We start from the raw sequence: 27,035 nt of genomic DNA, 5'->3' as shown, positions 1-27,035 counted from the left end.
AAAGGGGGTTTTGCCATATGTCAAAGGAATCACGGATCAGATGGGAAAGCTTACGAAGAAACACAACCTACAAGCAGTGTTCAAACCCACCAGCAAAATGCAACAGATGCTACGATCTGTAAAAGACCCCCTTCACTTCTGCAGGAGTACACCACAGACCCTGCAGTTGTGGACAGGTTTGCATCGGGACCACGCAACGTGGCATCCAGACGAGAATAAAAGAACGTGAAAGACACTGCAGACTTGGCCAACCTGAAAAATCAGCAGTGGCTGAACGTAGCCTATCTCAAACAGGACACTGTGTCTTGTTCCAAGATGCTGTAATGCTGGAACAACACATCCAATTACCACGTTAGATTACACAGGGAAGCCACTGAAATCCGTAAACAAACACAGTTTCAACAGGAAGGAAGTTTAAAAAATGAACACAGCATGGCTCCCAGTCCTGAAAAATGCAGAATGCTCTACACCAGGGGTGGCCAAACTGTGGCTCGGGAGCCACATGTGGCTCTTTCACACATATGGTGTGGCTCTTACGGCCTCCACCCGGTGCTACCGGACACATCAGCTGGCTTGGAGATGGCATTTAAAGTTAAAGTTGCTTTCTTTTCACCTCTCCTATCTATTTGCCTTTCCTTCTTCTCTTGCGGCTCTCAAACATCTGACTTTCATGTCTTGCGGCTCTCAAGCATCTGAAGTTTATTCTGTGTGTCTTTTAAACTAAGCGAGTTTGGCCAATCTTACAAATGCACTACAGCAGGGGTGGACAACAGTAGCTCTCCAGGTGTTTTTTGCCTACAACTCCCATCAGCCCCAGCAAGCATGGCCAATGGCTGGGGCTGATGGGAGTTGTAGGCAAAAAAACATCTGGAGAGCTACTGTTGGCCACCCCTGAACTGTAGATAAGATTAGAATGTCAATTTTTGTTGTTGTTCAGTCGCACAGTCGAGTCCGACTCTTTGTGACCCCATGGACAAAGTCACACCAGGCCCTCCTGTCTTCCACCATCCTCCAAAGTTTGCTCAAATTCGTGTTGGTTACATCAGTAACGCTGTCCAGCCATCTCCTCTTTTGCCGTCCCCTTCTTTTGCCTTTCCCAGCATCAGGGTCTTCTCCAGCAAGTGCTCCCTTCTCATTGGGTGGCCAAAGGATTTGAGCTGCAGCTTCAGCATCTGACTTTATCTGCCATCTGTCAATAGCCAATCCATATTCAAAAGAACCCCCTCAGGTAAGCTCCTCCATTAGCACATCACAGCCTTGGGAAGCTCCTACCTCACCTTCCTGAGTAGATATAAATCGCCTGCCTACCATCTTCTCAATTTGGCCCAGAGAGAACTCCAGTTTTCTGGGTTACACCTCTGAGGATGCCAGTACCAGTTGCTCGTGAAATGTCAGGTCTCGCAATGCCAAGACCACAGCCACGCAGCCCAGAAAAGCTACAACAGCCAACCTCTGATAGGGTTACCAACCTCCAGGTGGCGGCTGGAGTTCTCATTCTAACTACATAGAAGATTAGAATGTCAACAGCCAATCCACATACAAAAGAACCCCCTCAGGGAAGCTCCTCCATTAGCATGTCACAGCCCAGGAAACTCCCACAAGACAGTGACTCAGCCCTACCTCACCTGCCGGCGTAGATATAAATTACCTGCCTACCAACTTCTTCTCAATTTGACCCAGAGAGGACTCCAGTTTTCTGGGTTACACCTCTGAGGATGCCAGTCACAGTTGCTCGTGAAACACCAGGTCTCACAATGCCAAGACTACGGCCACACAGCCCGGAAAATCTACAACAACTAACGTTCCCCTTTGTTGGATGCAAATGCCGAGGGATTGCCTGTCCTACTTTCCATCCAAAAAAGGGAGCTTTGACTCTCGAAAGTGAACACACTAGAAATCTTGTTGGTTTTCAAGTGCTTCTGGACTGAAATCTATCCGATACAAGAGTTCAGGGATCTGTGTCCCTGCTTGCATCGGACCAAGGGAGCTCCATGAGCTTCTACTTTGGAAATCTTGGCTGATCTCAGAGGTGCTACCGGACACAGCCTTGCTCGTCTTCTGCAGACCAACATAGCAAACCACCCGGAACTATGAAGAAAGGTTAAAACGCTTGGGGATCTTTAGCTTGGAGAAATGTTGACTGAGAAGTGACATGATAGAGGCTGACAAGATTATGCATGCGATAGAGAAGGTAGAGAAAGAAGGCCTTTCTCCCTTTCTCACAATACAAGAACTCATGAGCATTCAATGAAATTGCTGAGCAGTTGGGCTAGAACGGATAAAAGGAAGTCCTTCTTCACCCAAAGGGTGATTAACATGTGGAATTCACTGCCACAGGAGGTGGCGGCGGCTACAAGCATAGCCAGCTTCAAGAGGGGATTGGATAAGATTATGGAGCAGAGGTCCATCAGTGGCTATTAGCCACAGCTTATCGTTGGAACTCTGTCTGGGGCAAGTGATGCTCTGTATTCTTGGTGCTTGGGGGGGGGCACAGTGGGAGGGCTTCTAGTATCCTGGCCCCACTGATGGACCTCCTGATGGTGCCTGGGTTTTTTGGGCCACTGTGTGACAGAGTGTTGGACTGGAAGGGCCATTGGCCTGATCCAACATGGCTTCTCTTATGTTCTTCTGTCTGAAGGAGTGATGCTCCGTATTCTTGGTGCTTGGGGAGGGGGGCACAATGGGAGGGCTTCTAGTATCCTGGCCCCACTGATGGACCTCTTGATGGCGCCTGGGTTTTTTGGGCCACTATGTGACACACAGTGTTGGGAGTGGATGGGCCATTGGCCAGATCCAACATGGCTTCTCTTAGGTTCTTATGTTCTCTTAATTACTCATGCATCTCCACAACACCTTTTGCAGTCTTGAAAGATTAGGCTTTTGGAACCTTCAGGTTCATAATGACTGCTGGCACTAACCAGGGCTCTTAAATGGCTCACACGAAGTGCAGTTCCCCCTCCCCAGGTAATTAAAGGGGAGGCTCCCGAGCCCGCATATGTAAGCAACTGTGCAGACTGTATGAGACAAGCCTAGCGCCACATATTCTGGTCCACGTGAAGGAATATCCAGACAGCACAGGCTCTGCTGAAGCAAGTCGAGCAGTTGGGTTAGAATGGATTAAAGGAAGTGCTTCTTCACCCAAAGGGTGATGAACACGTGGAATTCACTGCCACAGGAGGTGACGGCGGCTGCAAGCATGGACGGCTTCAAGAGGGGGCTGGATAAGCATATGGAGCAGAGGTCCATCAGTGGCTATTAGGTCACAGGGTACAGATGCAACTCTCTGTCTGGGACATGTGATGCTCTGTTATAAATAGTTGCAATTCCAAAATCTTACATCCGTTCCGAAGCCCCAAAGGGCTTAAAAAAGTGCCAGTTGGGAGTCTTTGATTAACTAAAGTGTGTCCAGCTTCTCAATGGAAAAAAGTGCTTGTGCTTGAAATCAAGATTCTCGATGGAAAGATTGTGCTTCAAATCCACCACCTGTGGCGTAAAGGGGTCTGAGCAACAAACCGAGACTTAAAGATTCCAATCTTGATTTCAAGCACCAAGGTGTGTTCTCTGCAGAGCCTCCAGGTGAGGTCTGGGGATTCCCCAGAATTCCCGCTCATCTCTTGACTACAGAGATCAGTTCCCCTGGAGGAAATGGCTGCTTTGGAGGGGGGACTCTGTGGCCTTGTGCCCCACTGAGGTTCAGGGATGCCAGCCTCCAGGGGGGACCTGGGAATCCCCTGGAATTCCAGCTCCTCTCCAGACTACAGAGATCAGTTCCCCTGGAGGAAAAGGCTGCTTTGGAGGGGGGACTCTGTGGCCTTGTGCCCCACTGAGGTTCAGGGATGCCAGCCTCCAGGTGGGACCTGGGAATCCCCTGGAATTCCAGCTCCTCTCCAGACCACAGAGATCAGCTCCCCTGGAGGAAAGGGCTGCTTTGGAGGGGGGACTCTGTGGCCTTGTGCCCCACTGAGGTTCAGGGATGCCAGCCTCCAGGTGAGACCTGGGGATCCCCCGGAATTCCAGACTGCAGAGACCAGTTCCCCTGGAGGAAAGGGCTGCTTTGGAGGGGGGACTCTGTGGCCTTGTGCCCCACTGAGGTTCAGGGATGCCAGCCTCCAGGGGGGACCTGGGGATCCCCCGGAATTCCAGCTCCTCTCCAGACTAGAGGGATCAGTTCCCCTGGAGGAAAGGGCTGCTTTGGAGGGTGGAGTCTATGATCTCTGACTTCCCAAAGGCTCCACCTCCAGATTTCTCGGAGTTTCCCAACCTGGCGCTGGCATGTCTCACTGGTAGGGTTGTGACAGGGAACAAAATGGAAAAGCGCTTGTGCCACTTGGCAAGAAACCCTCCTCCCGCTCGGCCTGCTTCTTCTCTTCTAGCAGGACTGCTCACGAGCCGTGGAGGGCAGAATCTCAGGCCTCCTTGCTGCCCACCTCCCTTTGACGCTTTGCGGGACACGAGCGCATAAATGCTCTGTGGGGTAACTGCTCTGCCGAGGAGGATACTCACAGATCAGGTGAGGAAAGCGGCCTCTTGTTGGCTGGTTTGAGCATGGAGCCATCCTTACTGGACTCTGCAAAATGGAAGGGCGTATCAATGGCAGTTCCCATCCCTCCCCACCAGTTGCCATCCCTCTGCACCCGGAGCACATGCCAAGGTGGCGCTGGGCTTCAGTGCAAACAAAATATAGCTAAGCAGGCTTTGAATTCAGCAGGAGCTCACAGGAGCACAGCTCCTGAATCTTTCTGAGGGTTCCCCCCCTCTTCCTCCCCACCTACGTTGTGCATTCAATAGTAGGTGCAGCTGCATAACAATTCCTGGATTAGGAAAGCGGGCAGCCGGCCAGCCACCATTTTGCCGCACCCCAGCAACCCTCATTAACCCCTGGAGAAGCCCGCACCACCCTTTCTCCACTTCTTATGTGATTTTGGGTGGCCTTCTGACTGTGCGTGTGGGGGCAGGAGGCCAAGGAGATCCCCAGGCGAGCGAGGCCTGCTTGGGCTGGCTGGATCTCTAGCCAGCCCAAGCAGGTCTCGCTCGCCCGGGGCTCTCCTTTCTTGTGCTGGATTGCGTTTAGGGGGCGGCATTTGCTAATGAGTTCTGCTAATGAGCTCCACCACCTATTTTTCTACAAAACGGCCCCTGCTGCCAAGTCGGCTGCAATTCGATGGTACTTCCCGCTGCCACCATGCCCTTTTTCATTCTCTGCCCTTTTATATAGCCTGAATTCTCAAGTCTAAATCATGCAGGTAAGACTTCGCTCGCTCCCATGAGGCCCGTGGCATATGAAGTTTTGAGGCACAGAACGTTTAACACCAAATGTAGGCCTCTGGACCAGTTCTTTGCCTGCAGACTGGGATGCCCTGGATAGATTCTACCTTGCCCTCTCTCTGCTGTGGACTGAGCTTAAGCCAGGGAGATGGTCTGCCTCCCGCCACCCCCCCCCCCTCCCGGCGTCCTTGTCCCCCTGGGCTCACCTTGCAGCCACCGGACCTGGGTGGCGGGGCCATAGCCCTTCTCGTTGCGGGCTGCGATGCGGAAGATGATGGCAGGCTTGGTGGTGTAGTCTATGTGAGCGTTGGAGAGGCTGGCGGACTGCACCAGGCACGAGGGGCTGGGCCCGCAGTACACCCGCATGAAGGCCAGCTGGGCAGGGGCGGCGCTCTTGGGCTCGCCGGCCTGGGCGCTCTGGATGGCCAGGTAGACCGAGTACTCAGTGATCTTCCCAGAAGTCACCGAGGGGGGCTCCCAAGTCAGGTGGGCTCCATCTGGACTCTGAGGGACACACAAGGTATGCACAGCGAGTGAACTCTACTTCTAAATAATGTAAGATGAAAAATGCATGTGTGCACACAGGCACTTAAATATTCAAAAAAAGCTACGAAACATTTTGACACCGGCCAACATGGACTGGCTTTATGTGGATGAACTTATTCTTTATCCTAACGCCTCACTGAAACAACAGTGGGCTGACCGTGCAAGACTACGAAGGGGGGAAATTTGTTTAACTGTTAAAGTGCCTGTGAGCAATCTGGACGAAAGAATTCATTACAGGCTGTTTTCTTACGATTTTGGATTATGAGTCAAAAGCAGACTCCTAGCCAGTGTTCCCTCTAAGCTGAGTCAGTGCGAGCTAGCTCACAGATTTTTAGCCTCCAGCTCACACATTTTTGGCTTAGCTCAGGAAGGATGACCCCAGAGCACAATAATTGATGCAGGAGCTCACAAAGTAGAATTTTTGCTCACGAGGCTCTGCAGCTTAGAGGGAACATTTCTCTTAACCTTTAAAAAGTGCCTGCGTGCACTCTTGGTTTATTTTTCTGCAGACTGTTTGGATTCATTTTAGTGCAGACTGGGAAAGTGCCTGCGTGCACTCATATTGCAGTCTGTTTAAGGCAGAAGCTTTGGAATATTAAAGTGCCTTTTGTGCACATTTATATTGTTCATCTTTGATTATTTAGAAGTAGAGGCCACAAGATTTTTCCTATTACATATTCCCCCCCGCAATACATGTTTTGATAGGATAGTTTCACCCTGACATTTCTTCTATTATAGTTTTGATCCTGTGGATTAGTCAGATCATGAGAAGGGCAGGAAGGGTTGCATCAGTGCTGAGTTCTAGTGGCCCCTTTCTTACACACCCAGGGAAACGCTGATTGCTACTTTGGGGTCAGGAAGACATTTTCTCCAGGCCAATTTGGCCAGAGATCCTGGAAGGTGGTTGGTTGTTTGTTTTTTGCCATCTTCTGGGTATGGATGTAGAACTTCAAATAGACAAGAGCGTGTAGCAAAAAAAAGCATTCACAGAAGACAGTTCAAAAACAGTCTTTCCAAGGAGTAATAATATTCCAGTATTTAGTTTGTGGAACTAAAAGAAGCCCTTCCAAAGACGTCTTTTCTAGATATCAAGACCTTTCATCCGTCTTTCTTCAGTTTGGAGGCGTATGTATCACTGGAACCCAATCTTTACAATACATTCACAGGAGACCAACAAGGTTCGAAACATGTCTGTTAAGATTTCCAGGTTCTCCTTTAGTTCTTTCAACTAAATACTGGAATATTGTTACTCCTTTGGGATTGGAAAGACTGTTTTTGAACTGTCATCTGTGAATGTCTTTTTGCTACATGGGAAGAGCCCTGTGGCGCAGAGTGTTAAAGCTGCAGTACTGCAGTCCTAAGCTCTGCTCACGATATGAGTTCAATCCCCGGCGCGAGCTGAGTTTTCAGGTAGCTGGCTCCAGGTTGACTCAGCCATCCATCCATCCTTCCGAGGTGGGTAAAATGAGTTCCCAGCTTGCTGGGGGGAAAGCGTAGATGACTGGGGAAGGCAAGGGCAAACCACCCCGTCAAAAGTCTGCCGTGAAAACATTGTGATGCGACGTCACCCCAGAGTGGGAAGCGACTGGTGTTTGCACAGGGGACCTTTCCCTTTCCTTGTCTATTTGAAGTTCTACGTGCAAGCTTTGTTAGGACACCACTGACCTCTACATCTTCTGGGCATGCAGCAGGGGTCACTGGGTGTGTGTGTTGGGGGAGGGGGGAGGTATTTGTGAATTTCCTGAGTTATGCAGAGGGCTGGACTAAACGACCCTGGAGGTGCCCTCCAACTCTACGATTCTGTGTTACCCCGGATACCCAAGGAGAGGAAGAGGAAGACTGCAGGGATCACTGAGGATGCAGTGGGGGGAGAGAAGGTATTTGTGAATTTCCTGCGTTGTGCGGGGGGCTGGACTAGATGACCCTGGAGGTCCCTTTCAACTCTATGATTCTGCGTTACCCCGGATACCCAAGGAGATGAAGGCTGCAGGGGTCACTGAGGGTATGGGGGGGGGGGAGAAGGTATTTGTGAATTTCCTGTGTTGTGTGGGGGGCTGGACTAGATGACCCTGGAGGTCCCTTCCAACTCTACGATTCTGTGTTACCCCGGATACCCAAGGAGAGGAAGAGAAAGGCTGCAGGCGTCACTGAGGGTGCGGGGAGGGGGGGGGGGAGAGAAGGTATTTGTGAATTTCCTGCATTGCACGGGGGCTGGACTAGATGACCCTGGGGGTGCCCTCCAACTCTACGATTCTGCGTTACCCCCGGATACCCAAGGAGAGGAAGAGGAAGGCTGCAGGTGTCACTGAGGGTGTGGGGGGGAGAAGATATTTGTGAATTTCCTGCATTGCACAGGGGGCTGGACTAGATGACCCTGGGGGTGCCCTCCAACTCTACGATTCTGCGTTACCCCGGATACCCAAGAAGAGGAAGGCTGCACAGGCCGACCTTGCTGATCTTGATGGCGCAGGGAGCTCCAGGGAAGCCGGGCAGGCAGGTCTTGAACGCGGAGATTTCACTGAAGGGGCCCCGGCCGCAAGCATTGATGCCCGCCACGCGGAACTTGTACGCCGTCCCGGGCTGCAGCTCCTGCTTCTTGAGTTGGGAATGATCGGGGAGAGTCCCTGAATCATCCTGCCGGAAAGAGAGAAAACCGCAGAGTGTGAGAGTGCCCGATAGTTAATTCCTTCTGGCAAAAAATCGTATCACAGACGGAATCTCTCGGGTGTCAACATCCCTAGGCAAATAGAAGTCATTCTTCTCAATAACTGGCCAGCCGTCAATGCATCTCCCTCCAAAATATCCTTGCTCAGCTCTCATAACTGCAGCCAAAACCGTCATAGCTCAAAACTGGGAATCTCAGTGTGACTTAACCTTTGACAGGTGGCTCGTTAAAATACAGGATTCTATCACAATGGATAAAATCACAGCTGGCATAGACGTTCATGACCCCTTAAAAGCAGCTCAAAATTTCATTGCCAAGTGGTACCCTATTCTTGACAAAATCGACGTGGACCCTACAATTTCCTCTTCAATCAACCAGCGCGTCATTCACAAACAAATTATTCTTTCGTGATAAGGACTCAGGGAATGCCTTTTGATCCCCTCCAGTGTTTTGTTATGTTATGTTAAATTACTCCACTCCTTTATATATTCTACCTTGTATTAAGGTTCTATGAACAATGTTTTATCTGTACAAACAAGCTTTTGGGGAATGCAAACAGAAGGTATGAATGTAAATAGGACATCCCTTTTGCTCTTTGGGTTTTTTTTTTTTACAATACAATAGAACTGTTTGTTTAAAAAAAAGAAAGAAAACCGCAGAGAGGGGACATTCAGCGCGATCTCGGCGGCGACAACTTGCGCTATTGGCACGGGTTTGGATCTTTTGGCTGGCGGGGCCATCGACAGCGGGGCCAAGGCAGGTGGAGACGGCTCACCTCGGTAGCGGGGGCGTCGTCCGCCGGCAGGAAGTAGTGCGTCACCATCATGTTGGTCGCCTTGACGATGCCGACGTCGAACCACTGGTTCTCCTTCTTCACGACCACCTTGGGGGGTGGCGCGGGGGGCTCCGGCTTCTGCGCGGGGAGGGAGGAGACGGCTGAGCCTCGGGGGAACGACTCCTCGCCCGCCATCCCGCCCCTCTTCGAGAGCCTGGCCGAGCCTACCACTGGAGAGGGCTCGATCCCGTTCGCAACTTCGGCCAGAGCTGCCGCCGCTTGAAGTTTGGCCGGGCTGGCCACGACCACGGGTTGCGGGGCCACGAAGGTGTTCGAGGGAGCGAGGCCTGGAAGGGGAAGAAGGTGAGGGTCAGCAAAGAGACCCAGTGGAGAGTTCGAAAGCTGCTTTCCCTCCTTGCCAAGGACTCTGTTCCCTACTCAAAGCACTAAGGGACTCTGTTCCCTACTCAAAGCACATGTGGCTCTTTCACGCATATTGTGTGGCTCTCGAAGCCCCCAATGCCCCGTCAGCTAGCTTGGAGAAGGCATTAGTCTCTTTAAATCACTTCTCCAAGTCAAGTCAACCAGAGGATTGGAGAATGCCTTTAAAGTTGCTTTCTTTCCACATCTCCCTCCCCCCATCTATTTCCCTTCCTTCCTTCTTTCCTCCCTCCCTCCCTGTATGGCAGTTCTCAAACATCTGACATTCATGTCTTTCGGCTCTCAAACATCAGACGTTTAGTCTGCGGCTCCTACATTAAGCAAGTTTGGCCACCCCTGCACTAGGGAGCCAACCCGAGAATCTGGGGCATGAGGTACGTTATGGGCGAGACGGCCAGGATGTGGAACAGCAGCCTCGCTCAACATCCTAAACCCATCTCCCAATGATAACAGACCCCACAGCGTGTTTTTTTAACATTTGTGTGTGTGTTTTAGCTCTGAATTTAATGGTTTTTGCTGCCTTCCATGGTGTAAAAATGTGGTTTTATTATGCACGTTCTAATTTCTTGGCCACCTTGGTATCCTTCATAAGGGCAGAAAGGCATGATATAAACCAGAGGTGGCCAACGGTGGCTCTCCAGATGTTTTTTTGCCTACAACTCCCATCAGCCCCAGCCAGCATGGCCATGCTGGCTGGGGCTGATGGGAGTTGTAGGCAAAAAAAAACATCTGGAGAGCTACCGTTGGCCACCCCTGATATAAACATTTAAAATATAACAAATGGCAAACACAACAAGGGAAGAAAATTCTTTTGCCCACCAAGGGACCCTTCAAGAACCAAAGGCATGGCAGACTCCGCAACCCTCATCTCTGCCTGCCCTCTAGTGCAGGGGTAGCCAAATGTGCTTCATATGAGTTGCACAGAATAAATAAATGTCAGATGTTTGAGAGAAGGAAGGAAGGAAGGGGGAGGCAGGGAAGGGGGGAGGGAGGGAAAGGACTGGCCTGATCCAGCATGGCTTCTCTTATGTTCTAATCAGTGTTCCCTCTAAGCTGAGTTAGTGTGAGCCAGCTCACATTTTTTTAGCCTCCGGCTCACACATTTTTGTCTTAACTCACAAAAAATGGCCCCAGAGCAAACTAATTTATGCAGTCGCTTTTTATGCAACTTTAATGCTAGCAGCTCACAAAGTAGCATTTCTGCTCACAAAATTCCACAGCTTAGAGGCCGCCTCATTGGTTCTAATCAATGTTCCCACTAGGCTGCAGAATCTTCTGAGCACAAATTCCACTTTGTGAGCTACTGGCATTAAAGTTGTGAGCGATGGCATAAATTATTGTGCTCTGGGGCCATTTTTCCTGAGCTAAGACAAAAAAATTGAAGGTCCCCGTGGCGCAGAGTGGTAAAGCTGAAGTACTGCAGTGGAGCCCTCTGCTCACGACCTGAATTCGATCCCAGCAGAAGCTGGTTCAGGCAGCCGGCTCCAGGTTGACTCAGCCTTCCATCCTCCCGAGGTCGGTCAAAGGAGTACCCAGCTTGCTGGGGGGGGGGGGGGAAGCGTAGATGACTGGGGAAGGCAACGGCAAACCAACCTGTAAAAAGTCTGCTGTGAAAACGCCATAAAAGCAACGTCACCCCAGAGTCAGAAACGACCAGTACTTGCACAGGGGACTACCTTTACCTTTTTTTTTTTTAAAGACAAAAATGTGTGAGCCGGAGGCTAAAAATCTGTGAGCTAGCTCAAGCTAACTCAACTTAGAGGGAACACTGGTCCTAAGCTTGCTCACAACCTGAGCTCGATTCCCGGTGGAAGCTGGGTTTTCAGGTCGCCGGCTCAAGACTGACTCAGCCTTCCACCCTTCTGAGGTCAGTCAAATGAGTCCCCAGCTTGCTGGGGGGGGGGGGGGGAAGCGTAGATGACTGGGGAAGGCAACGGCAAACCAACCTGTAAAAAGTCTGCTGTGAAAACGCCATAAAAGCAACGTCACCCCAGAGTCAGAAACGACCAGTACTTGCACAGGGGACTACCTTTACCTTTTTTTTTTTTAAAGACAAAAATGTGTGAGCCGGAGGCTAAAAATCTGTGAGCTAGCTCAAGCTAACTCAACTTAGAGGGAACACTGGTCCTAAGCTTGCTCACAACCTGAGCTCGATTCCCGGTGGAAGCTGGGTTTTCAGGTAGCCGGCTCAAGACTGACTCAGCCTTCCACCCTTCTGAGGTCGGTCAAATGAGTCCCCAGCTTGCTGGAGGAGGGGGGGGGGAAGTGTAGATGACTGGGGAAGGCAATGGCAAACCACCCTGTGAAAAGTCTGCCATGAAAACGTCGTGAAAGCAACGTCACCCCAGAGTCAGAAACGATCGGTGCTTGCACAGCCTTGACCTTTTTTCTTTAAAGACAAAAATGTGTAAGCCGGAGGCTGAAAATCTGTGAGCTAGCTCACGGTAACTCAGCTTAGAGGGAACACTGAGTGTGAAAGAGCCATGTGTCACACCCAAGCCACGGTTTGGCCACCCCTGCTCTAGCACCTGCGCCCGATAGCCCGCCCCCCCTCCCCGCCCCTGGCACTTACTCTCCGTGGGCGTGGAGGGCAGCAACCCGACCGCGCTGGTGACGGCGCTGGCCAGCTCGTTGAGGCCGTTGCTCTCGCTGGCTGGGTCGTTGAGGCTGTCGGCGGGGGCCAACGCTTCCGTCGGCAAGTGGGAGGGGTGCTGAGGCGGGTGTTGCTGCTGGGAGGCAGCGGCCGCTGCTGCCGCCGCCGCTGCCTGGGCCTCTTGGAGTTGCTGCTGCTGCTGCACGAGGGCAGCCAGTTCCTGCTGGGTGAGCACGATGGGGATGGCCGTGGGCTGGCTCTCGTGGCCCTCCGAGCCCAGGTGGCTCATTTCGGCCTGTGCCGCCGCCTCGGAGGTGTCCATGGCCTCTCCGGAGCCTGCAAAAGAGGACGGGAGGCTGTGAGAAGAGCAAAAACGGGGACTGGCGGAGAAGACGTTGCTGCCCAGGAATTGAGACTGCGGAGAGAGGCCCTCCTGACTATATCGTCAATCGGAGAAGCTTGTTTGGTGGGGACACGAGGAAGGGCCTTTGCGGTGACAGCCCCGTGATTCAGGAACAATCTTCCCAGGGAGGCGAGTCTGGTCCCCTCACTTCCAATCTTTAGTAGTCGGGTGACAACAGCTAGACTGCAGGTTGGGGGGGCCAGCTATTCAGCACACGCGACCCCAAAGCAGCCCAAAATTACAGCATTTCCACCAGCTTCCAATCCGTTCCTGAGCCCAATTCACATTTGGTTTTGCCCTTAAAAGCCCGAATGGGGCCTGAAACGGGGGAATCGGAAGGGCTGCCTTCTCCCAGATGCTCCTGCTCAGGAATTACAATCGCAAGGAGAGGCCGTCCTGACGGTCCAATCAAAGAAGCTCGCCCGATATACGCCTTTTTGGTAGCGGCCCCTGGTTATGGAATGACCTCCTCACCCAGCTGGCTTACTTTCAGATCTTCAGGAGGCCGCTCAGGACGGTTTTATTTAGGACTGCAAGTGACTCATTTTAGTTTTTATTTATTGGCAGTCCTGACTGGAAATCTTCCACCATGGCCTTTTGCGTGTGTATTTATAATGGTGGTTTTCTCTACACCAGGGGTCCCTAGCCCCCAGTCCGTGGCCTGTTAGCAACCAGGTTGTGAGTTGTATAATTATATTTCATTATATATTACAATGTAGTAATAATACCAATAAGATGATGACATTGGATATACATCCTGCCCCCCACTCCAAATCTCAGAATCTTATAGTGGCTCACAATCTCCATTCCCTTCTTCCCTACAACACACCCCCTGTGAAGTGGGTGGGGCTGAGAGAGCTCTTCCAAAAACTGCCCTTTCAAGGACAGAGTCTCCGAGTGGCTCACAATCTCCTTTCCCTTCCTCCCCCACAACAGACACCCTCTGGGAGGTGGGTGGGGCTGAGAAAGCTCTCCCGGAAGCTGCCCTTTCAAGGACAATTCTTGCGAGAGCTATGGCTGACCCAAGGTCATTCCAGCAGCTGCAAGAGGAGGAGTGGGGAATCAAACCCGCTTCTCCCAGGTAAGAGTCCATGTACTTAACCACTACACCAAACTAATCGAAATAAAGTGCACAATTGTATCACCCAGAAACCATCTCCCCCCGCCAGGCAGTGGAAAAATTGTCTTTCACGAAACCAGTCCCTGTTGTCAAAAAGGTTGGGGACCGCTGCTTTACACCACAAAGCTACCTTGAGTTCAGCAAGGTAGAAAAGCTGCTGACGGGTGTTTTAAATAAGACACCGACAGCCGACACATCAGGCGAGAGAAGAAGGGGATGGGAGGCTCATAAAGAGACAGACGGCATTGGCAATGGCACACAAGGCAGCCTCCTGCCCCAGACCCCAATCCCACCACGGCAAACAAAAAGAAGGCGGCTGCTCACCCATCACGGCCTGCTGGGCTGCCTGCAGGACAGCCTGGATCGCCAGGGCTTGGGCCTCTTCCGTGGCGGCTGCCTGCGCAGCGGCTTCCGCCGCGGCCGTCACTGCCAGCTCCTCGGGCGTCAGGCCCGTCACCATCAGCGTCGTGCCGGCCTGGCTCTCCGCCATCAGCTCCTGGGGCAGCGCCAGCGGCTCCACCTCGGAAGGCGGGGGGGCCGCAGAGGTGGTCTGGGGCAGCACCACCATCGTCACGGGCTCCTGGGTGGGGGCGGCTGGGGCCGGAGGCACCTCTTCCACGGGAGCCGGGAGGTCCGGTTGGGGAAGACTTTCGGCTGGCGAGGGGCCTTCTGCGGGTGGTGCGGGCGCCGGTGCGGCGGCAGGGGCCGGGTCCTGAAGCTCGGGGGCCGCTGCCTGCATTTCTGTGGGGGGCCGCAGTGGCTCTGCAGCTCCCGGGAGGGCCTCCGTGCTGGTGGCGGCCAGAGCCTCGGTGGGGGGAGCTGCCTCCTCAGGGGGGGCCTCGGCCAGGGATGAGATGCTCTGCAATGAGAAGGAAGAATCAAAAGGTTTCAAAGGTGGGAACGCTGAATCTGGCAGCGGAAAGACAGGGGACGAAAGAGGCATTGCATGAGACACACGCATTCCCCCCACACACACCTCGTGAAAGTCTCTGCTGAGGGAGGAGAAGGAGGGCGAAGGAGGAGAAGAAGAGGACGATGATATTGGATTTATATCCCGCCCTATACTCTGAATCCCAGAGCAGTCACAATCTTCTTTTACCTTCCCCCCAACCCCCCATAACAGACACCCTGTGAGGTGGGTGGGGCTGAGAGAGCTTTCACAGAAGCTGCCCTTTCAAGGACAACTCCTGCGAGAGCTATGGCTGACCCAAGGCCATTCCAGCAGCTGCAAGTGGAGGAGAGGGAAATCAAACCCAGTTCTCCCAGATAAGAGTCCGCACACTTAACCGCTACACCACACTGGCTCAAGTCTAGAGTGATAGCGCGGCGTAGTGGTTACGTGTCAGACCAGTATCTGGGAGAGGCAAGTTCAAACATTCCCTTGTCCCATGGAAGCTCGCTGGGGTGATCTTGGGCCAGTCATCTGCTCTCAGCCTAACCTACCTCGCAAGGTTGCTGTGAGGATAAAACGGAGGAGGGGAGAAAGGTGGCAGTTGCCTCAGGTTCCCCACTGGGGAGGGAAGTGGGGGTACCAGTAATATAAATAAAATCCCAACCATGGTGGCAATTCTGAGGATTTTCATTCGTTAGGTGTGGCTTGCACAGGAATGGCTCACACTCTCTCTGCCGTGCCATTGGCTGATTCTGCTCTCCCCTGCCCACCGCCAGCCCCATCAGGCAATAATTCCAGCATAAGCCCACAGACCTTCGAGGGAGACGGTTCTCTGCTGACAGGGGGCTTACTGGTCAGTACTACCTCTCCTCAGGGCCTGTTGTAGGAAGTCCAGGACAGTCCGTTTGAGAGCAGGCAAGGAGGTGTGAGGGTGTAAAACAGGAGAGAGATTTGTGGTGCCTGGCCCCTGCCCCAGCTATGGGCCTGTGCTCATAAGAAAACAGTAGGGTTCTTTCTCTTCAACTGAGGCGAAAGGAATGTTCATTCACAGAAGAGGGGCCCTTTCCACCTGCCAATACTCTTTTATTGCAATACTCTTCACTTTCTATTCCAATTAGGCTACAGTGGGCTTATATGATAGAATGGACTCTGAGGGAGAGGCCTTTCCTCCTGGGGAACTACTGTTGCCAATCTCCAGGTGAGGTCTGGAGATCACTCAGAGTTACAACTGCTCTACAGATGGCAGAGATCAGCTCCCCTTGAGTGGGGGGGGGGGGGGGCGGAGTGAATGCCCACTTGGGTGGGTGGGAAGACCCAAGGCTGGGGGCGAGTACTCACAGAGGCCTTTAGTGGTACCTTTCCACATTGGTCAGAAATTCCTAGAACCTACTCAAGAAAAATGTACTGTGTTCTGGTTCCAAATAGCGGAATATCTCACCAAACATAATATCCTCCCAAAAAAACGTTTTTATCATGATATGCTCTATTTCTAATATGTTCTGGGCTCACTTTCTCTCCTCTGAATGCAAAAACTGGGAGCTCTAATTAGTTGAGTTTGATTAACTGGATTCCTTAACAGAATACTGGGACAGTTGTTTGTACATTCCTACAGTAGAATCAGTCAATAGAAGGTATTTTCACTGGATGCTCTTCAGCATAATTGGATGACTGCTCCTTGGTTCTCTGTTTTATGGATTACTCTTTCTTTTTCTTGTTTTGTTTTAAATTTGTTTATTATATCCTCACTAAGGCTGCATTAATTGAGGTGACAGATTACAGTGTTCTTTAGTGTAAACTGAAAATCTGTTAATAGAAATCTGATTAATTAAAAAAAAAAAGAAATTCCTAAGCCCTCTGAGGGAGGCCTTTCCTCCTGGGGAACCACCGTTGCCAGTCTCCAGGTGAGGGCTGTAGAAGCTGACGGTGATTTCAAACCAGCCCAAGTTGCCTCAAGGGGTTGTTGTTGTTCAGATCAAAGGGGGGAAGGAGAGGAGAGAGGAGAATGCTGTAAAATGATGTAATGGCCAAGGACTCCTCCCTGCCAGAGAGACGTCAGAGCCACATAGAAGAAACGTCAGATGTTTGAGAGCCGCAAGACAGGAAAAGTGGGAGAAAACCAAAGAGGTGGGGGCAGGAGGTAGTGGAAAGAAAGCAACTTTAACTTTAAACGCATTCTCCAAGCTAGTCAGAGAGACTGTTGGTCTGAAAGGTATCACTACAGGCGTCTGAGGGAGGGCTTTCCTCCTGGGAACCACTGTTGCCAATCTCCAGGTGAGCGCTGGAGATCACTCAGAATTACAACTGCTCTCCAGATGCCAGAGAACAGCTCACCTTGAGGTGGGGGGGGGAGTGAATGCCTTCTAGAGCCCGCTGTATTTTGTCCCCCACAACTGGCCTTACTCCTCAGACATAAATAAAGGCTTTCCCAAATTGTATGGTCAGACACACTCTGGGAATTTGTACACAGAGCAAGGAGAGACAGCGCCCCCACTGGCTGGACCTCTGACATGCGCTGCTTCTGAACGTGGATGTTTGTTTTGGCATCAAGGCTGAAAAAGTTTGGGCTCCCCCATCCATACCAGGGGTAGCCAAACTTGCTTTAACGTTAGAGCCACACAGAAGAAACGTCAGATGTTTGAGAGCCACAAGACAGGAAAGGTGGGGAAAAAACCAAAGTGGTGGGGGCAGGAGGTAGTGGAAAGAAAGCAACTTTAACTTTAAACCCATTCTCCGAGCTAGTTGGTTTGGCAAAGGGATTTAAAGAGACAAATGCCTTTTCCAAGCTAGCCGACAGGGCCATGGGGCTTTGAGAGCCATACAATTTCTGTGAAAGGGCCACATGTGGCTCCCGAGCCAGTTTGGCCACCCCTGGTCTATACTCTTTCCTGTTTTAGGAAAGCCACCACTCCTAAGCGACAGAAAAAGGGTGCTACTGAAATCCAGTGGGGCTTCAGAATGTATTTTAGGGGGATGTCAATCAATCCAAGAGGGAGAGAAACTTCTCAGTTTATTTCCTTTGTCTCCCATCTTTCCCCCCCAAAGCACCTTATTTCATTCTCCTCTCCCTCTCCTCCATTTTATCCTCACGACAACCCTGCAAGATAGGCTAGGCTGCAATCTAAAAATCTATCTATGCAGGAAGGAGCGAGGGCACTTCTTTTCCTTTGGGTTAATCTGGGAGTCGGGGACTGAAAGGTGAGCAGTTCAAGACTGGCTTGCGAACCTTGAAGGGACAAACCCTGCGGCCACCAAAAGCAGTCCTTCACCCATGCGGAGCAGGGGTGTCAAACATGCAGTTCGGGGGCTGAATCAGGCCCTCAGAGGGCTCCTATCAGGCCCCTGAGCAACTGGCTTGTCATCTGCTTCCTTCTCCCTCTCTCTGCTTCCTTCTGCATCACAGCTTGCTTTGCAAGGCTTGCTCAGTTGCACAGGAGCTACAGAGCAAAGCCTCTATTTTATCCATTGGCTTAGGCTCCTCTCTTGGGCAGGAAAGGTGAAGGAGAGCTTGCTTTGCCAGGCTCTCTCAATCGCACAGCAGAGCTACTGAGCCAAGCCCCCCTTCTTTCTATTGGCTGACGCTCCCCCCCAGTCCCCTGGGGAAGGAAGGAAAGAGGCAGCACTTCCTTTGCCCAGATCCCTGGATCCCACAGGAGAAATACAAAGAGAGTATCTTTAAAACCAGTGAGTGCTAACCTTTCAAGCATGCTTTAAGTTTTTAAAAATATACACCTGGGTTTGTCTGTGTTCTTTATAAAATGTATATCTCTGGGGCCTAATCTTAAATAGGTACACACATGGCCCAGCCTGGCATGGCTCAGCCCAACCCAACACGGCCCACCCCAACAAGGTCTCATTTATGTCAGACCTGGCCTTCCTAACAAATGAGTTCGAAACCCCCTGATGTAGAGGATTCTTAACCCCTCCCATTCATCTACACTGCTATGTCCCGCACAGCTAGGTGGTGGTGCTACATCAGAGGTAACCCACTGGGGAGACAGAAGGGTGTAAACGAAGTGACTTAACAAATACCACCCCCCCACACACACACCACGGTGCCAACAGCCACCTGGTTCATAGAATAGAAGCATTGAATCATAGAGCGGAGAGGGACCCCCCCCCCCCCCGAGTCATCTAGTCCAACCCCCTGCCCAATGCAGGAAATTCACAAACGCCTCCCCCCCCCCTAAGTTCACAGGATCCACATTGCTGTCAGACGGCCCTCTAGCCACTGCTGAAAAACCTCCAAAGGAAGGAAGGAAAAAGATATTTGATTTATAGCCCGCCCTCCACTCTGAATCTCAGAGCGGTTTACAATCTCCTTCCCCTTCCTCCCCCACAACAGACACCCTGTGAGGTGGGTGGGACTGGAGAGGGCTCTCACAGCAGCTGCCCTTTCAAGGACAACCTCTGCCAGAGCGATGGGTGACCCAAGGCCATGCCAGCAGGTGCAAGTGGAGGAGTGGGGAATCAAACCCCGGTTCTCCCAGATAAGAGAGCTCTGGCTGACCCAAGGCCATTCCAGCAGGTGCAAGTGGAGGAGTGGAGAATCAAACCCGGTTCTCCCAGATTAGAGTCTGCGCACTTAACCACTACACCAAACTGGCCAAGGAGAGCCCACCACCTCCTGAGGAAGCCTGTTCCACTGAGGAACCGCTCTAACGGTCAGGAAGTTCTTCCTAATGTTGAGCCAGAAACTCTTGATTTAATTTCAACCTGTTGGTTCTGGTCCGACCTTCTAGGGCCACAGAAAACAATTCCACACCATCCTCTCTATGACAGCCCTTCAAGTACTTGAAGATGGTGATCCTATCACCTCTCAGCCGCCTCCTCTCCAGGCTAAACATGCCCAGCCCCTTTCAACCTTTCTTCACAGGACTTGGGTCTCCAGACCCCCTCAACGTCTATGATTCTATGAACCCCACCACTGTGCCAACAGCTACCTGGTTCACAAGGAAGCCCCGCCCCCTACAGCTAGCACAAGGTGGAAGTAACCCCTCCCCACCCAAAACCCCATTTGGCTATCTGCTCAAAGCTGGTTTTAAGTTGAGATGGGGGAAGTGCAAAGGTTGTGACCCTCACGGCAACGGTGGCAAGCATATCCCACGGTCCCATTGCCTTCGTTTCTTACCGGCACCGAGGGTCCTGGCGGGGGTGTGGACTGCGTGACGGTGGTGACGGCCCTGGTCTGGGTGGACGGGATGGCGGCTGAGACGCTACTGGGGCTGCCGGCGGCTGTGCTCTCCGTCACCGTGCTCTCCGGTTCCCCCTGCTGGCCGTTGGTCGCAGGTGGTTGGTCTGCAAAGAGGGAGCCAGTCAAGCAAAGGGAGGATTCTGGGTTGGGTTCCCCATATGCGCTCCCTTATGCCAGGGTAATACTTGCGTCAGCATCACAGGCAGTACTGTCTACTCACACCGGCAGCTGCTCCTTAGGCGGAGGTATTTCCCATCACCTCCTGCCTGGTCCTTTTTACTGGAGATGCCGGAGATTGAACCTAGGCCATTCTGCATGCCAAACAGAGTCTCTGCCACTGAGCCAGGGTCTAAGGTCAAGGTCTTTCCTATCACCTCCTGCCCGGTCCTTTGAACTGGAGATGCCGGGGATTGAACCTGGGACCTTCTGCATGCCAAGCAGAGACTCTGCCACTGAGCCAGGGTCTCATGTCAGGGTCTTTCCCTTCCGCTCCTGGCCTGGTCCTTTGAAGTAGAGGTGCCGGGAATTGAACCTGGGACCTTCTACATGCTAAGCAGAGGCTCTGCCACTGAGCCAGGGTCTCAGGTCAAGGTCTTTTTTATCACCTCCTGCCAGGTTCTTTTAACTGGAGATGCCAGGGATTGAACCTGGGACCTTCTGCATGCCAAGCAGAGGCTCTTCCACTAAGCTGTGGCCCAGTGCCTGCAAAATTCCTACCCTTAGAGAAATCTTTTTTCACGGAGCATAAGGACCTGCGTGTTGCAGAGGATTTGATGACACACTGTAGGGGAGGGGATACTTCAGTTCATAGGGGCCCTGGCTAAGACTGTGAGGCCTTAACACAGCCTCAGGTGAGTTCACTGCATGCAACAGGAACCACCCAACACAATCACGCAGTTGTGTACTGCAAGGGAGATGTGGTAGTGACAGGGAAGACATCTTCCTGAGAATTGCAAATTGTAGAAATATTAAAACTTAAGTACAGCGGCGCCTTGAAAACTTAACGAGATTTATTTCTGCTGGATCTGAGTCCAGTGGTACCTTAGAAACCAACAAAAAATCTTGGGAATGCAAGCTTTGAAGAGTCAAGGCTCCCTTTGTCAGACGCAAGCTTTCGCTCTTGAAAGACCATTGTCCCCCCCCCCCTCCGTAATATTTAAGAACGTAAGAGAAGCCATGTTGGATCAGGCCAATGGCCCATCCAGTCCAACACTCTGTGTCACACCATGGCCAAAAAATCCCAGGTGCCATTAGGAGGTCCATGAGTGGAGCCAGGACACTAGAAGTCCTACCACTGTTGCCCCTCCCAAGCACCAAGAATACAGAGCATCGCTGCCTCAGACATAAGAATATAAGACAAGCCATGTTGGTTTAGGCCAATGGCCCATAAGAACATAAGAGAAGCCATGTTGGATCAGGCCAATGGCCCATCCAGTCACCTGGTGACCCACAGTGGCCAAAAAATCCCAGGTGCCATTAGGACCATCAGTGGGGCCAGGACATTAGAAGCCCTCCCACTGTGCCCTCCCAAACACCAAGAATACAGAGCATCACTGCCCCTGACAGAGAGTTCCAACAATATGCTGTGGCTAATAGCCACTGATGGACCTCTGCTCCAGATGCTGATCCAGTCCCCTCTTGAAGCTGTCTATGCTTAAGAAAATGAGAAGCCATGTTGGATCACGTTAATGGACCATCCAGTCCAACACTCTGTGTCGCAGTGGCCAAAAATCCCAGGTGCCATCAGGAGGTCCACCAGTGAGGCCAGGACAGTAGAAGCCCTCCCACTGCCCCCCCCCCCCCCAAGCACCCAGAATATAGAGCATCACTGCCTCAGACAGAGAGTTCCAACAATACGCTGTGGCTAACAGCCACTGAGGGACCTCTGCTCCAGATGTTGATCCAGTCCCCTCTAGAAGCTATGAGTTTCCATCAGTCCCTGCCCACATTCAGATATGTGGAGGCCCCTTGAAGTAAGATTCCCAGTTTGATCACAGCACGTCTGGGAGACATGAGCGGCACCCCAGAAAAGAAAGAAATGCTGTTGACTGTTAAGGTGTCAGGCGAGATTTTCTCTTTCCAAGAAGCCTGCTGGCCATTAGCCCCCTTCTGGTTGCAAAATTGCCTGAGGCTTCTGAGAAGAGAGAATGAATTCTTTGGGGGAGAGGGGGGCTGAGAAGCCTGGGCTATTATCCCAGATATTGTTTTGTGTGATGTCTGGACTCAGCTGAGGTCAGGGGTGGCCAAACTTGCTTAAGAACCACATGGAAGGGAAGGGGAAAGGGGAGGAGAAGGGAAGGGGAAAGGGAAGAGAAGGGGAGGAGAAGGGAAGGGGAAGGGGAGGAGAAGGGAAGAGAAAGGGAAGAGAAGGGAAGGGAAAGGGGAGAAGGGCAGGGAAGGGGAAAGGGAAGAAAAGGGAAGGCAAGAGAAAGGTGGGGAGGAAAACATGGTGAAGGGACGGAGAGGTGGAAGGAAAGCAACTTTACATGCCTTCTCCAAGCTTCTGGCTGGCTTGATGAAATGATTTAACAAAAGCAATGCCTTCTCCAAGACAGCCAACGGGCTCAGTAGGGGCTTTGAGAGCCACAGCACGGCACCCCTGGTCTAGGTGATAGGAGGGGGTGCCCAAAGGCAATCCTTGGCCCATATCTGATTACACACTCCAAAGACTTAAAGGCATTTCTCTTAAGAGAACAAAGATTTCTGAAGTGCCCCTCTCCCCGCAAAGCTCTGCTTTACCACCTGCTTCTGCTCCTGAGAGCCTGCCAACCCTCCAGGAACAAAACTGTTGGGGTGGTGTGAAGTCCATGGCAATCATCTCCCCCGATGAAGCAAACACAAGTGTCCTTAAATCTCTGAAACGGCAGGCTTTCTGCTGTGGGTTTATGATGGCTCAGGCCAGCCCCCGGTTCAGCTTACAAGGAACCCCTGGGTGGGACACTGCCAGAAACCCACTAAGGCACCCAGTGGAGGAGGAGAAGAAGAAATAATTGGGTTTATATCTCACCCTATACTCTGAATCTCAGAGCAGCGCACAATCTCCTTTCCTCTCCTCCCCCCCCCACAACAGACATCCTGTGAGGTAGGTGGGGCTGAGAGAGCTCTCGCAGAAGCTGCCCTTTCAAGGACAGCTCTGCGAGGGCTTATGGTTAACCCAAGGCCATCCCAGCAGGTGTAAGTGGAGGAGTGGGGAATCAAACCCAGTTCTCCCAGATAAGAGTCTGCACGCTTTACCACTACACCAAACTGGCAGTACAGCTGATGCTACTACATGTGAGAAAAGTTGACAGGAGTGCCGGATTTGGACAGCCCAGGCAAGCCCGATCTTGTCAGATCTTTTTTTTTTTGGGGGGGGGGGGGGGCGTGGGAGGGCTTGTAGTGTCCTGGCCCCACTGGTGGACCTCCTGATGGTGCCTGTATGGGAATTCAATGAAATTGCTGAGCAGTCGGGTTAGAACTGATAAAAGGAAGTCCTTCTTCACCCTTTGATTAGCATGTGGAATTCGCTGCCACAGGAAGTGGTGGCGGCTACAAGCATAGGCAGCTTCAAGAGGGGAATGGAAAAGCATATGGTGTAGAGGTCCATCAGTGGCTATTATCTACTGCCTATTGTTGGAACTCTCTGTCTGGGGCAGTGATGCTCTGTATTCTTGTGCTTGTGGGGGTGGGCACACAGTGACAGGGCTTCTAGCCCCACTGGGGGACCTCTTGATGGCACTTGGGTTTTTTGGCCGCTGTGTGACACAGAGTGTTGGGACTGGATGGGCCACTGGCCTGATCCAACATGGCGTCTCTTATGTTCTTATGAGACACAGAGTGCTGGACAGGACGGGCCACTGGCCTGATCCAACAGGGCTTCTCTTATGTTCTTATGTGACACAGAGTGTTGGACTGGATGGGCCATTGGCCTGATCCAACATGGCTTCTCTTATGTTCTTATGTGACACAGAATGGATGGGCCATTGGCCTGATCCAACATGGCTTCTCTTATATTCTTATGTGACACAGAGTGTTGGACTGGATGGGCCTCTGGCCTGATCCAACATGGCTTCTCTTCTGTTCTTATGTGACACAGAGTGTTGGACTGGATGGGCCTCTGGCCTGATCCAACATGGCTTCTCTTATGTTCTTATGAGACACAGAGTGCTGGACCGGACGGGCCACTGGCCTGATCCAACATGGCTTCTCTTATGTTCCTCTGTTCTCTTATGGAGGCCTGGATCTCATTACCTTCAACGCCGGGCGTCATGGTGGTGCCAGCGGTGGCTGCCTGCTGCGTTTCACAGGGCGGAGCCACGGGCGCCTGCTGAGCGCTCTCCCCCTGCCCGCTGCCCATGCTGGACGTGGAGGTGGTGGCCGTGTTAGTTGTGCCCGTCTCGTGGGTCTCGCACGGGGGATTGGAGCACACCTGCTGCTGCCCGGCGCCAACGTTCGAGGTCGTGGTGGTGGCCGTGTTGGTGGTGCCCGTCTCGTGGGTCTCGCAAGGCGGGTTGGAGCACAGCTGCTGCTGCCCCGTGCCCATGCTGGAGGTGGCCGTGGTGGCCGTGTTGGTGGTGCCCGTCTCGTGGGTCTCGCACGGGGGATTGGAGCACACCCGCTGGGCCGCGCCCATGCTCGAAGCGGCTACGGTGGCCGTGTTGGTGGTGCCCGTCTTGTGAGTCTCGCAAGGCGGGTTGGAGCACGTGGGAGGGCGCGTGTTCGCGGCGCTGGTTTCGCAAGCGGCAGTGGAGAGCGCTGGGCTGGCGGCCGGTTCCGGTGAGGCGGCCGGGGCCGCGCACAGCTGCTTGGCAGGCACGTTGGCTTTGGCAGACATGGTGGTGCTGGTGGAGCTGGTCTGCTGCGTTTGGCACGGGGGGTTGGCGGATCCCACCCACTCGCCGTCGGGCTGCCCTCGGCCCATGAGGGACCGAGCCGTGGTGGCCGTGTTGGTCGTATGGGTGTGGTGGGACTCGCACTGGAGGGTTCTCGGGGCCGGTCGTCTTTCGCCGGCTTGGATCGGGGCGGCGCTGGGCGCAGCGGTCCCCGGCGTCTGCAGCAGGGAGCTCACCATCCGCACCGTGCAGGGCTGCTCTGTCGGCATGTCTGCTTTGGCAGACATGGTGGTGCTGGTGGAGCTGGTCTGCTGCGTTTGGCACGGAGGGTTGGCTGGCTCTTTCTGGCTGCCGTCGGGCTGCCCCCGGCCCATGAGGGAGGTGGCCGTGGTGGCGGTGTTGGTGGTGCCCGTCTCGTGGGTTTCGTGCGGCGGGTTGGAGCAGACGAGCGGGCCCGTGCCCACGATGGGCTTCACGGTCATGGTGGTGCTAGTGGAGCTGGTTTGGAACGTTTGGCAGGGGGGCTCCGCGGGAGTCCTCTGCGTCCGGGACGTGCTGGCCGTGTTGGTGGTGCCCGTCTCGTGGGTCTCGCAAGGCGGGTTGGAACACACTCTTTGCCTGGCGCTCAGCACGGTGGTGGCCGTGTGGGTGGTGCCCGTCTCGTGGGTCTCGCAAGGCGGGTTGGAGCAGACCCTCTGTCTGGCGCTCAGCACAGTGGTGGCCGTGTTGGTGGTGCCCGTCTCGTGGGTCTCGCACGGCGGGTTGGAGCAGACTCGCACCACTCTGCCGTTGGGCTGTAGCCCGTCTTGCCCTTCGCACACAAACTGCACCTGGGTAGGCCCGCCCAGGGTGCCGACCACCGTCGTCGTGGCGGTGTTGGTGGTGCCGGTGTCGTGTGTCTCGCAAGGTGGGTTGGAGCACACCAGCGTGACGGTGCCCGGCTGGGCGTCCCCCTGTCCCGATTCGGCAATGGTGACCGTTGCCGTGGGCTGCTCGGTGGTGGGCGAAGCCAAAATGGAGACGGGCAAGTCGTGCACCGGTTGGGCCTCGACTCCGCTGGGCGTGGTGATCAGAGTGACTTGGGTGGGCTGGGAGACAGGCTGCAGGGCGAGAAAGGAGCAAGGGGGAGGTTAGCACTATCGTTTCACTGTAAAGCAAAGCTTCCCCCCATAGAGCGCGAAACCAGAGAGCTCACGGGTATGAGAAAGGTATATAACTTAGGGATACAATTTCAATTTGGCACTGCTCTGCTCATCTCCAAGGATCAAGCATGGCTCCACACTTCTATTTGTCCGTAGCTTCTCTTGAAAGGGCCAGAAAAATACTGTGGTTTAAAAATTTGTTTTCAATATATGTACTAGTTAAAGCTGTCATGGAGTGTCCTAAGTTATATACCTTACATCCCCCCCAAAGTGCAGCAGACAAAGACGACGAGTTTAACTCGTGGCACAGAAAATAATAATAATAGTAATAATAATAATATTTTATTTTTATATCCCGCCCTCCCCGCCAGGCGGGCTCAGGGCGGCTAACAGACATGGGAGTCCCATGATTCACATAAAACAACATGAACAATTTAAATATATCAATTACAAATAAGTTATTTAAAATAGGTAAAATATAAAAAATAGGTGCTAAAATGCTGTAATCATAATGTACACAAGATGGCTAGATGTCCACTCGTTGGGTTAATCAGGTTCTATCTCGAAAGCCAGCTGGAAAAGAAATGTTTTGCAAGCCCTGCGGAATTGATTCAGGTCCCGCAGGGCTCGCACCATCTCTGGAAGGTCGTTCCACCAACGAGGGGCTATCACCGAGAAGGCCTGCTCCCTAGTAGCCTTCAACCTAACTTCTCTTGGCCCAGGGATTGTTAGTAAGTTCTGAGAACTAGATCTCAGTGCTCTCTGGGGCACATATGGGGAGAGGCGGTCCTTTAGGTAGGCAGGTCCTCGGCCATATAGGGCTTACCTAAAAAAGTTTACTTACCTAGATTATGTTCTGTATCAATCCTAGGTCTGATTATGGAATATTGTACAATTATCGTTTTCTAAATTGAGATTTGTTTTTATATCTATATCTTATTTGTTCTTTAAGTTACTGAGATATTTTGTAGTTTGTTTATATATAAAATAAAAATTTCTGAATTTAAAAAAAACACACACAATTTACTTCATTTATACCCCCCTCCATTCTAAATTGAGATTTTTATATTTATACCTTATTCTTTTCTACTGATTTTTGCCATTCTGCCATTGGTATTTAGATATTTGTATTTTATTTTGTTTATATATAAAATTAAAAAATCTGAATCTCAAGGAGGCTCACAGAATATT

General features: G+C 52.3%; 1 protein-coding gene across 1 annotated transcript in view; it reads right to left on the bottom strand.

Annotated features, from left to right (window-relative positions):
- Positions 1 to 27,035, bottom strand: part of HCFC1 (host cell factor C1) — a 57,994-nt gene that overhangs the window by 659 nt on the left and 30,300 nt on the right. Inside the window, 9 exon segments of the mRNA XM_060253202.1 lie at positions 4,504 to 4,567; positions 5,472 to 5,769; positions 8,260 to 8,445; positions 9,252 to 9,389; positions 9,480 to 9,598; positions 12,265 to 12,621; positions 14,133 to 14,667; positions 19,829 to 19,995; positions 24,122 to 25,802. Of these exon segments, the coding sequence (XP_060109185.1) occupies positions 4,504 to 4,567; positions 5,472 to 5,769; positions 8,260 to 8,445; positions 9,252 to 9,389; positions 9,480 to 9,598; positions 12,265 to 12,621; positions 14,133 to 14,667; positions 19,829 to 19,995; positions 24,122 to 25,802 (3,545 nt within the window).

Source organism: Heteronotia binoei, chromosome 13 (genome assembly GCF_032191835.1).
Source record: "Heteronotia binoei isolate CCM8104 ecotype False Entrance Well chromosome 13, APGP_CSIRO_Hbin_v1, whole genome shotgun sequence".
Classification (NCBI taxonomy): domain Eukaryota; kingdom Metazoa; phylum Chordata; class Lepidosauria; order Squamata; family Gekkonidae; genus Heteronotia; species Heteronotia binoei.
Note: the sequence above shows the minus strand (reverse complement) of the source record. Positions and strands in the feature narration are given on the sequence as shown.